The sequence below is a fragment of the Diuraphis noxia genome, unplaced genomic scaffold (genome assembly GCF_037042655.1).
Source record: "Diuraphis noxia isolate RWA-SAM2 unplaced genomic scaffold, SU_Dnox_SAM2 contig0004, whole genome shotgun sequence".
NCBI classification, from domain to species: domain Eukaryota; kingdom Metazoa; phylum Arthropoda; class Insecta; order Hemiptera; family Aphididae; genus Diuraphis; species Diuraphis noxia.
The window spans coordinates 7,515,655-7,528,629 of NW_028301714.1; the positions used below are offsets into that span (position 1 = coordinate 7,515,655).

At 36.2% G+C, this 12,975-nt stretch overlaps 1 protein-coding gene across 3 annotated transcripts in view; it reads right to left on the minus strand.

Moving 5' to 3' along the window:
• Nucleotides 1-12,975, minus strand: part of Cad96Cb (protocadherin Fat 4-like Cad96Ca) — a 66,170-nt gene that overhangs the window by 8,906 nt on the left and 44,289 nt on the right. For 2 of the 3 annotated variants that reach the window (XM_015514978.2, XM_015514977.2), the window contains exons 3-7: nucleotides 2,199-2,288; nucleotides 1,992-2,122; nucleotides 1,814-1,879; nucleotides 875-967; nucleotides 619-726 (exon numbers count right to left, since the gene is read on the minus strand). In XM_015514978.2, the coding sequence (XP_015370464.2) occupies nucleotides 619-726; nucleotides 875-967; nucleotides 1,814-1,879; nucleotides 1,992-2,122; nucleotides 2,199-2,288 (488 nt within the window). Of the gene's footprint in view, nucleotides 1-618; nucleotides 727-874; nucleotides 968-1,813; nucleotides 1,880-1,991; nucleotides 2,123-2,198; nucleotides 2,289-6,148; nucleotides 6,403-12,975 lie in introns of those variants that run through there. The other variant, XM_089227671.1, reaches the window with a different exon arrangement.

Below are 12,975 nucleotides of genomic sequence, written 5' to 3' on the forward strand. Positions count from 1 at the left end.
TCTTACTTGAATATTTTGAATTATTTATGTTTGATATCATATCATTATCATTATCATTTATTTTTATATTTATTAATTATTTGAACATAAACAATTATTGATATACGACCTATTATAATATTATAATATACGTTTAATTATTGAATTAAATTTATCCGATGACCGACGATGAAATCATGAAATTATAATATTTATGATGTATTCGAGATTGGGGCATAGCCCCATACAGTATCTCACTAGACTCGTTCCTATATACTTGTGATATCTATATTTACTATGTTATATAATATTTTATAGGTGTCTGTTACGTATACATAGATATATATATAACATACCTCTTGGATCGTTTTACTCCCACCTATGAAAATTGGCTGCACAAAATACACAACCATCAAATATATAGTATAATAAAATATAATATTGCGAGCAAAGTGTTTACGAAGTAAAAATAATATACATATTAAATTATAATCAGAGGGTATATATAAATATACATCATATCAAACAAGCCACGAAAAAATATAGGTAAATAGGTACCTATATAATATTCGAATAAAACATTTATTATTATAACGCTGCGTGTCGGTTCGATAAACAATAAATAGGTGTTCAACTTACTGAATGCGGTCCCGGAAGCACGGTATAGTGTACGGTGGAAAACGGACCTAGTTGATCGGCGTCGACGGCTTTGATGCCCTGCAGCACTCTGGTCCCAACTACGGTCACCTGTAGATGCGCGGAAAATTGATTGAAACAGAAATAAGGTAATATAGGTATATGAAATTAATTATGGCTAATACCTATATAGTAGCCGTACAGTTTGTAAAAAAAAAACATCAAACGATTATATTGTTTTAGATTAATTAATTAATACCTCGGATATATTGAGTACGTAAGGCGCATTGAAGAATATGGGAGCGTTGTCATTGGCGTCGGTGACTCGAATGCTTACGGGAATGGCAAAGTTCTGAAACACACATAGTGTTACGTATAATATATTATATTATTTAATTATTGCGTTTATTTTTCGTCGGAAGTCCAAAAACGTTAGTGAGGATTTGTCATTATCTTATTATAATTATAATTGTGACTGTATGATACATATTAATATGATCTTGTATCTTTTTGTTATCTTCAGAGTATATTTTTTATGATTAAGTCATAAGCCTGTAAGTATTTTAATTATGCAATTTTTATTTCTAAATTATTTTGTCGTATGAAAGCTTTGTATGGACAGTATGGTGCATCCCTTTACTGTGGTTATACATACACAAAAAAAAAAACAGGTAAATCTATGCCTATTAGTTATGACCTATATTTAAATAACAATATTATTAGAAAATAAACAATCTTCTATGATAGTGAATCATGATGAATAAATAAAATTACATGAATTATATGAGGAGGGAAGCCATCCATTGCAGATAGAACCCAACGCGAAATTATTTTATTGCGGATTTATTTGAATACCTAAATCTCTTCACCATTTTCGTTTCAAACGGTATATATGATTCCTAGGGAAAGTTTCGGGTAGAAGTGATGATATCTTTGGGTTTGGATATGTAGATAATTTCTAATTGAATAAAATGTACCTAGTGGTTAGAAGCAAATTGGCTAACTGTTTCGATGCTTAGGTTGTTATGCACTCTATGCAGTGTCTCGTTGGATACGTACCAGGGTGTAGAAATGACAAGTCGAAGGGCTATTGGTTGGTATAATATAACAATTAGAGAAAAAGAAAATATGTTGAATGATAAAGAAAGCAGCATTATAATAGTTAATAATGTATTATATTATAACAACGTGGACTTACTGGATCGGCTGTATGTTTTCGTTCACAGATCACATTAACGTAAACGGAAGATGGTCCGGAAATACCCTGCAATGATGGCACGTAACGTAATATTAGTATTATATTGATTTTATGTATTATAAATGAACAATTATATTGATATTTGATATGATGATAATATTTATAATGGTTTAATTACTTCTTTATCCAATAGTTTGGTCAGACTGAGTTCTTTTGTACCAGGTAAGATGGCGATAGGGCTGTCCACCTCTTTCAGGGATAAATTTATGTTTCCAGTTTCGGACGAGTCTCCGTTTATCTTCAAAACGCCTGTACAAAATTGAAGTAGTTTGTTAAGTTACTGCAGTCTTAAAAGTAATACAAAATAAACATAATTTGATCGTACCAATTATAGATCCGACTGGTACATCTTCGGACACGAAGAAGCTTTCGGCCGAACCGCCATTTTCCAAATAGCATCGATTGTCCACCACAGCTATAAAAGAAAAATTTAATTAAATATTTTCAAACGCACTAAAATATAAATATGTCGTGTTTCCGAGTGAAAAATATTGTACTATTTGATTTATTTTTTAACATGTAAATACTTATATGGTATAATAATTATAACTCAATATATTTTATTGTATTTATTTTATTGAAATTTATTTTTGAGTGATGACCACTCTGCAGTGCAATAGTGTGCTCAACTTTTTTGAAAGAGGAGATATGTGTTTTTGCTTTTCTCAGACCACGTTATACACATATTTATTGTTTTATTATATTATATTTTATATGGCAAAAATAATCTAAAAATGGGTACATCCGTACAGGAGGATATGACAACCTCTTTCATCGTGTGAGCACGCTGCAGCGTTAAAATAAGATTTCTTTAACAGCTTTATATAACTTTACATTATATCATATAAAAATGATACACGAAAATCGAGGATTGAAGAATGATTTAAAAGTAAAAATGGATAGGTTAGCAATGAAATCCAATGAATTCAAATTCTTTTATTATTATTATTTTTTTTTTTTTTGAAACCCGATACTAAAACAATGATATGGAAAATGCTGCTTTCGCCAACCGTAACGGAAGAATGTTTCTATGTACAGATGGTGAATAAGTATACAGGCAACAGGTGCCAGGTGGCTGTTGAGGAGCTCAAGTGTATCAGCGCACTACGCCACTACCTATATATTATTATAGGTTATGTTTGGAGTAACAGGAAATCCGTTTCGGATTTAACCGAACAAATCGCTACCGATGCACGCAAGATTCTCCTCACGGTGTATAACTCATAAAAGTACGGCGTTTCACGTTAGTTATACGCACTTATACCATAATATAATATATATATTATTATGACGTTTGAGTGTGTAATTGTGTGTGCTGTTTGATGGGGGGGAGGGAGGCGATATTTTTATGTATCACGATTAACTACACCGTGACGTGTGTCGTTCAGGCTACTAAAATAAGTTTTCGTTAACTTGCGATGATAACAAATCGGCGTTTCCCTATTGCACTTTGTAGATGATAAATCCAAACATCGATTATTAAATGCGTTCGTTTGATTCCGAAACAGGCGAAATGTTGTAGGCATCTTAGAAAATACAAAGAATCAACAATTTTTTTCCTTTCAAACGTAGAAATATTATTTATAAAAATTATGAATGCATTAAATTATTGTAGTAATATTTTTTTTTATAGTTGTTGTAAATTCAACTACCGAGATTAATAGATCACAAAAATATTTAATTAATACTTTAAATAGTTTATACTTTTAGGTTCTAAGCACCTTTTTTACAGGGAGATTTCATCAATTCAATAGGGCTTTTATATTTATACACATGTGTATATTGGCAAGGCTATAATTAATATTGTAATTCACATATTATCTATTTCAGTTCGTGAGTGTTGATAACCGTTAAAGTCCTAGAGACATCAATCGAATATCGTACATTGAAACATTTAATAAGGAAATAGATTTAAACTTGCAGTAGGTAACAGTCTCTATAAAGACTGTTTTCGACACCCATAACCGTTTTCGAAATTGATCGTTTAGTTTTCATATATTATGTATAAAGTAATACAGGCGGCGTATCTACCTAATCTAGCGGGAAATTTCAAATCTCCTAATAAAATATTTCAGTAATATTTAAATCTTAATTATTTCAGACACCTACGTACACGTATATTTGGTTTATTGGTCAACGAATTTTATCAAATTGCTTTCCACCACCGTCAAATACATGTGTCGTTGCACTCTGTTTCACATTTAAGTATTTAACTATATGTACATATGTACTTTGTACATTGTACCTAGAATATAATAAAAATATGTGTCAGCAATAATTTCTTCGAACCCACAAAAACCACGCGAATGGCTATAAATTATAATATATAATAATCTTATATAATATATCTCGTAGGTAACAATAAATGTTTTCATAATAAAATTCAATGATGATATACTAGATTATTATTTAAATATTGAGTGTAGAGTATAATATATAATTTGTTATATCATAGTTTTAAAGTTTTAATCATTAATCCAATCACCAATATTCAAATTATCATTTGCAAGTAAATATATTATTTCTATGATCAGAATTATCCATTAATCATTAGCCGATTAGGTATACCGAGTGACGTTGATCCTTAAATTATTTATTTAATTATTTTTTCAATTATAATATAGACAGTTAATGTCGTTATTCTAAACACTTATAACTCGAAAAACGATTTGCTCACACTTATCGTTATTTACCAAGTATAGTATAATAATATTACAGTCAATGCGTAAATACATCCGATTCAAATTTATGCTTTAAACATTTGAAAACTATCAACGCCTGTAACCAAATAACTCAGGATATGCCATTTACTGTACATTAATTGTACGTGGATAACATTTAAACATTTTAAACGCATTTTTTTTGAGTTTTTGAATAATCTTAGAGTGAAATAACACATTACAAAATCTATAGAGAATAATATTTTGGAGGAAATATCAATTTGTCTAAAATATATTGTCCAAAGTAAACTGCCTAAAAAATCAATATTTAACATAAATTTTTAAATTTTGAGAATTAAATAATAATAAAATATATAACCGATATGTCATGATTATTCTCAAAAATATTATCCTCTATGATTTTTGTAATAGGCAATTTTACTCTAAGGTTACTTAAAGTTCATAAAAAACGATTTTAGATGAAAGAATTTTATCTATGTTGTGCGTGAGTCCGAGAGAGAGAGAACAATTAATATTTTATTCAAACCTTGTTGATTATCATTCTACATAAATGTATAAAATATTAAAATGTCGATCAGCTCCTGCTAAACGGTTTAAATGCATTTTTGTAGCCCCAAATTTTATGTATCTATAATAATAATGATTCAACTACTAAGCATCCGATTTTTATACTGATGTAACATTTATAAAGTTGTATGTTTTACAGATATCGTCAAAGAAAAATGCTGCCGGGAGAGACGAACATTTCAAATTTTCAAGTTTCTCCAATGTTGAATCAAAGATATTATTATTTTGATATTTATGATTTATAATCATATATTATGCTAATTTGCTGATTCAGCGACCTATACCTACAACAACAGCCATACATAAAAATACAATAATAATAACACTACAGTTAGTACCTGTATACACTTATGTAGGAGAACCGTTCAGCGATTTCGAGCCACTTGTTAAACGGTCGTGACGACTACCGTACCATCAGATTTATCGCATACTCATAAATGAAAATTATGATAATAATATTGTGAGAATACGGAGCTTTCGGAGGGCCCCGCACACCACCCACAACGTGAGGGGAACACTCAAGCTGTGACCTACGAGCCGCGCCGCACAACAAACCTGAGATTGTTGCGGCGGAACTCGTAGGTTTTAACCCTATATGGGGTAATGAAACGCCATTTAATAAATAGATAATAAAAACTGAATTTAGGGTAATAATAATAATAGTAATAATTTATATTAAACAACAAACACGACAATAATAATGGTTAAATGGTATGGTGTGGCTCCCGCACACAAGATTACAATATTTAAAAAGTTTTGAAATCATAATTGTTTTGGCACACGGCAGTTATAGGAATAGGGCACACACGACTAGTGCGTAATAATACCAGGTCGGCCCACGAGGCCCGCCATCACCTGTGGTGATCTTAATAATAATGTAAGAGTAATAATAATATGGCCACCATTGGGTTACCGCCTGATATTGAAACGAAAATAATAATTATAAATAATAATTAAAGAAATATAATATAACAGCCATAAGTGAGAAGGACCTGGGGGGGGGGGGAATATTATGTTGATACGTTACACCGGACGTGTTGAGCTGTGGCCCTTTTGACAGCGGGACGGGTGGGCTGAGTAACCGCCAACACCCAAGCGGGTGGCATCACCCGTCGTGCTGCCGAAAATAGTAGCTGACCGGAACTCTGGTCCTCATTAGGCCCGTGTAGTGTCCTTAGCCCATCATATCGTTGATTAGCCGGTCTTGGACAAAATGTAATGAACGTAGACGCGAGACGGATGCGGTAGAGTCGATAGCCGTGATCGTTCAGACGTTGTGCCCACTCACCGGTTTTGAAGAGAAGAAAAAAAAAATGCTTTGAGACGATGTTCGGTGGTGTCCAGCCGCTGGTTGTGGACGTCGTATTGTGTGAGTGGGGCAGGTCAGTATCGCATAATTAGGGGTATTCACAATTATGTGGGTACAGGTTGCACTGTCGGTACCGCTAGTGGCACGTCTTCCTCGAACGACGGTGCAATCCGACCGGCAGCTATTGTGTCGCAACTGAACTTTCGAATAGAGGGGGGGAAGCAGTGTGTGGAGACATAACTTTGTAGATTATCCAGTTATTGCTAATCTAGCGCGCAGCAATTATGACGATAATGATAATAATAATAATAATAGCAATTCCTAATCGCAAGAATAATAATACTTGTGCACGAAAAACCTGTGACGTTACAGAACCCCCCCAACAAGTTATTAAAGTTGGGACCTAGGGTTAAGAACTGCAAATCACTTGTTGTAAATATAAGACACTGCGTTTTTTGTGAACCATAGATAGTTAACATAAGAAATCACTATACCACCGTATACCACTGGGACTCTATCCCACTCAAAATAACAATAATAATATAATAAATTGCTCGGCAATGATAAATAAGAAATAAGTTAAGGAATGGTTAAATAGTTTGGGCACTAACATTGAAATAATAATAATTTGATCCAGCGCAATATAATAATAATTCAAAAAGCAACACATTTATGTAACAAAAAACCTACCGATAATAATGACCTGACTAGTCCAGGGACAATGATGGTACCAATAATAATATATCCTAACTAAATAGTTAAACGGATGACTTGCAAAAATAATAAACAGCAACCAACCTAACAGGGAAAAGGAAAAAAAAAGGGACTCTAGATCTGTCTATGCCTATGCTGGGGTCATGACAGAAGTAGGTACGACTACACTATGGGGACTTAGTGTATAAGATGCAAAACAAAAAAAATAGAGATAAACGCTATTGTGTATAGGCAAGGTGGGAAATGACCTTACACTGTGTAATTTACTCTGGACAGGGCAATTTTACACACATGGTTGTACCATGGTGGGACCTAACAATTATTTAAGGGGGGCTAACAAGAACGTTCCTGCATGTTGTAGTGAAAGGGCGGTCAAGAGCGTCGTCTGGTGGCCCCTTTACTCCCTGGGGAAGTCGTCCCTCCAGATCACAGATATACCCGACTGTGAACCACCGAGTGCGACCCGGTCACCCCTACACAAGCACTCCCAGGGAAGCCAGTTTTTACACCAACCGCCCCGGGGGTGGGTAGAGCATGAACCGCTAGGACCAACACTAGGCTGCCGCACTTGGTCAGCCAAGTCGGATCCTCCCTGGCTCAGGATGTCACTACAACACCGGTTTTATTTTAGAGAGAAGAGTGTCTCAGACTCTTTGCCGGACAGAGAGTAGTATCAGTACTCCTTGTACGACGGGGGCCCTACCGAGCTGGGGGGAATACGAATTCGAAAGAAGATAACGAGAGAGAGAGAAAAGGCAAGGTATAGAAGGGAAAAAAAACTAAGGGGGGGAACGCGGAAAGTTACGAATTAAATGACCCGGGCCTACTATAGTTGTTCGCACTATTATGTTCTAACTCTGTTGCGTTGATACGCCAGCTTATACATAATAATACTAATGCACAACCCCCCATTAGGGCTGGAGTTCCGGGTGAATATAGGTCACTCTGAAGGTACTGTTATAATAGAATAGTGTGGAACATTTTAAAATTTTTGAAAATAGAGTTTGTTAGATGTTCTTTTTCTTTTTGTTAAGATGATAATTAATATGGAAATTCCCTGGTAACGGTAAGACTATTTTAAACTATGATATTGAGATAATATTGAACGAGAAAATCATAGACACTCCTGGTTAGTCTACTGTGTAGGTGGTATGTAGGGTTTTAAATGAATAACATTGTGAGTGCCTTTAGGTGTACCATCATCAGGGTGGGCTAACTCATAAGCGTTAGTAGTTTTAATATTTGTAATTTTGAAAGGGCCATCATATAACAGGAAGAATTTAGAAATCTTTTTTTCTACCAAGTTGCTCAACTTATGAGTGCGAACCAGGACCATATCGCCTACTTTGAATAATGTGGGGTTTAAACGTGTTGCTTGGGCTTTCTTTCTGGCTTCGGCTTTGGATAACTGAATGTCTTGGGCTAATATTAATTTTCTATTGTAATCTAAGGGGGGGTCGTTGTAGGGGAACTGTATACATTGAACGAGGGGATTATATTTAGATTTATTCAGAAATAGTTCCGAGGGAGTTTGATGGGTCGACTCATGTCGCACGTTGTTAAGGGTCCATTCGATATACGGCACATATTTAGGCCACATAGAGTGTTGTTGGTGACAGTAGGTGCGGAACATTCTACCTAACTCTCTCATTACCCGCTCGGCCGGGTTCGACTGAGGGTGGTAGACACTGGTGTGGGATACGTTAATATTATATTTCCTCAAAGAAGTTTGCCAGTGCTTACTGATAAACTGGCGACCATGGTCGGATACAATATTTCTCGGAATACCAAAATTAGGGAAATAGTCGGTAGTTAACTTCTTTATACAGATTCTCGCGTTGGCGCGCCTTAAGGGATACAGTTTAATGAAGCGTGTGAAATTGTCGACTACCACAAAAATATAAGAGAATTGGAACACGCCTACAGGGAGGGGACCATAAAAATCAACGAGTAACTTCTCAAGGGGTTTGGTGGAGAGTATGGACTGCATTGGACCGGCTATTTGGGTGGTTTTCGGTTTGCATTTTTGACATATGTCACACGCTTGCACGATCAACCGAACAGTTTTATTGAAAGATGGGAAATAACAAATATTCCTCAACGCTTGAGCAGTCTTGAGTGGGCCAATGTGGGCATAATAGTTATGGAAAAATGTTACAACCTGTTGTACTAAATGGCTAGGTAAGTATATAGACCACTGAGGTTCGCTTTTGTACTTTTGAATGAATAATGTCTCATTATCGATAACATAATAATTGTGCCACACTGGTGCTGGATTGGCTTTTAATAATGAAGTTATTTTGACTAGTTTTGGGTCCTTCTGTTGCTCATACGAAATGTTTTTGAAAAGGGTCGTAATATCCGGGGGAATTGGTGGGGGTAAGGTATAGTGTAGTATAATTGGGGTATCTCTCGGGGGTTGCTCATCTCTACCAAGTGGATGACGTGAGAGGGTATCTATGGGGTTGTCTTTCCCAGCACAATAATAAATTTTCAAGTCGAATTCTTGCAAAGCAAGGGTCCACCGGGTGAGGCGACTATTTTTTAGTTTACATGAGAATAAAAATGTCAGGGCCTTATGATCTGTATATAAGTTGATGGGATACCCAAGAATATATATTTTGAATTTCTGGCAAGCGAATAAGATACCAAGAAGTTCGAGTTCAGTCACGGTGTAGTTTCTTTCGGCACCACACAGTGACCTACTGGCGAATGAGAGGGTGTTTCTTTGACCATCTTTATCAATTTGAAATAATTCAGCACCAAGTCCGATGTAGGACGCGTCGGTCTGTATACAAAAAGGTATATTGAAGTTGGGATGAGTAAGTGAGATCTGAAGAGAAAAGGCAGTTTTAATTTTTTGGAAGTCTATTTTATTTTGTGCTGTGAAAGTCCAGGGGGTGTCTTTTTGTATTAAATGAGAAAGAGGGTGTAAAAGTGAAGAATGATTTTGAGAGAACTTACGATAAAAATTACAGAACCCGAAGAATGACTGAAGGTCTTTTTTGTTGCGAGGTTCAGGAAAGTTTTGGAGAGCTTTGACCTTGTTAGGGTCCATTACCATACCTCGAGGAGATATGAAATGACCTAAGAACTTAATTTGTTGTTTGTTGAAATGACATTTTTTAAGTTTGAGAGTTAAACCTGCTAATGATATTTTGTGGAAAATCCACTCTAAGGTAATAATATGGTTTTCGAAAGACGAAGATGATAATAAAATGTCATCAACATAAATATGAATATCATTTGGGAATGGACATTGTTGAGAATAATTGTTCAGTGCGGCTTCGAGGCCCTTCCCAAACGCAGCATTTGAAATATTTAAACCAAAGGGGACAACACAAAATTGATATGACCGCCCATCATATAAAAAGCTCGTATATTGTCGTACCTCGGGGTCTAACGGGATTTGCCAATAACCAGAAGAAAAATCTAACGAGGAGAAAAAACATTTGCTATTGAACTTTGCCAGGATATCGTCTATAGGAGGGGACGCATCTCGCGTGGGTAATATAATAGTATTCAGCTTACGTGCATCAAGACATAATCGTATAGAGCCGTCGGTTTTAATAACAGTGACTAACGGGTTGTTATACGGTGAATCTGATCGCTCGATCACCCCCCATTGGATCATCTTATCTATTTCTTTCTGCACAGCAGGGCGACGAGAAAACGGGACTGGATATGGTTTTATTTTATATGGTTCGTGAGGTTTTACATTAAATTTATAAGAGAAAAAGTGATGAAGGCCGGGTCTATCTTGAAATATAGGTTGATGTTTTTGTATTAGAGAAGTCATTAAATTTTGTTGATGGGTAGTGAGTGGAATATCATTTAGAGCTATATTATTCTCTACCGCGAAAGGGACAGATTCATAGACGCTATTTGAAGGGTGTTCATGCATATACGGAGAATCCTCAGAGATATTGATAGTTTTCAACGCATTAACAAAACTGTTGGGATCATGATCTTCGATTAAACAAAAAGGTATTTTGTCCTTGACAGTGATAATAGAGATTTCTTTTTTGTTATAATCTATGGTCACACCATTCTCTAACAACCAGTCGGTTCCTAAGATAAGGGGAGTTGAAAGCTGTGGGACTATGAGAAAGATGCCATGGGTTTCACACTTGTTTATTGAGAAAGTGAGATATATTTGAGATTTAATTTTAACGGTTTTGTTACTGAGTGCTGTAGTGAGTAGTATATTTGTGAGTGGAAACAGGGGTATCTTGTGTTGGTCGGGATTGGTATTTAAAATTTTGAATAGGTCTTCTGAGATTGCCGATACAGATGCGCCGGAATCCAGGAGAGCTGTTTGTTCACTACTAAAGAGGCTAATTGTAATTTCGGGACGATAATTTGGGGGTGGTACAATTTCCTGATCGAGATCTAATGGATGGGTAAGTATTGATATGTGAGGATTTTGAGAAGGGGACACAGGACACATCCTCACGGGTCTGGTCGGAACTGGTTTTCCGAAGGCGGTGTTACCTGGTCGGGTTGCTGAGAGGGAGCTTGATTTTGGGGTTGATGATATTGGGGCCTATTGTAATTGTTTTGACGAGGGTAATTATTTTGACGAGGAGGGTAGTTATTCTGACGAGGAGGATAATTATTTGGACGAGGAGGGTAATTGTTTTGACGAGCAGGGCCTGAAGAGTTGTTGTATGAATTTGGGGTTTGAGAATGAGAATTTGAATTGTTATGGTTGTGAGTACTCGGAGTATTTGAGGGGCCGTTTGAACGTTGAAGATATGTGAGCTCTTTGACTAAGTCGTTCGTCGTGAGAATCCTAAGACCTCGGAGCGCAAGTGAGAGTTGGTAGGAGAAGTGGGATATAATTTGGTCGACCATTTCCACTTGTTCTATTGGGGGCTGCAGATGACGGGCACGGTTTATCCAGTCCATGGCGTGTTCGGACATAGTGGAGGGATCCTCATGATGGTAGGGACGATACAACTCATTTCGAATCTGCCGTTGAAGGCTGGGAGACCAGAAATAGTCACGGAACAATGTAACAAACTCAGTATATATTATAGGGGGAGGTAACAAGGTGGTATACCATAATAACGCTTTCCCGGTGAAGTTATCACTGACAAAGTTAATCTTAACCTGATCAGGGGCATTATGTATTAAGAAATAATGACCAACTTTGTCCAAAAAGTCTGCAGGGTGTACCGGTGTAAGCTGCCCGTTATATTTGGGTATCCTGCTGGGATCCAAAGTGATACTAGAGAGTTGAGAGACATTATTTGAAAAGTTGCTGTTATTATGATAGAGGGACTGATTGTCTCGAGAAGTATTAATGGCTGAAATAGAGTGTGAGGGAATAATATTATTAGAGATAGGGGCTTGGGAGAAAACTGTTGATGATAGAATATTTGAACTGGGAGCGTTTGAAGTAGATACTAGGGGAATCTGAGAGGTGATCGGTGTTGTACGTGGGGGTAGGGCTGGAGTTGGGGAAGTAAGAGAAATATTTTTAATTTTATTCTCGACTGCAGCAAGTCGAGCAGACTGGCCTTCCACGAGACAGACACGACCGGTGAGAGATTGGATTCGGGCATTTATCTGTTGTTGAACACTATTAGTATGTTGAATACTATCCTGGAGTGTGGTGTTATGGTAACTCTCATTACTAGTTTGAACCTCAGCAATATGACCTTGCATGGTGACAAAATCCTCATGAAACTCATTTTGGATTCGGGTGAGCTGCTGGGTGGTGCCTATTTCAACCTCCCCTACTCGAGTGGATAGTTCCTGGAATTTCTCGTTATATTCACCGAGCCGATGGTTGAGGGACTCGAATTGTTGTTGAAAAACTGCAT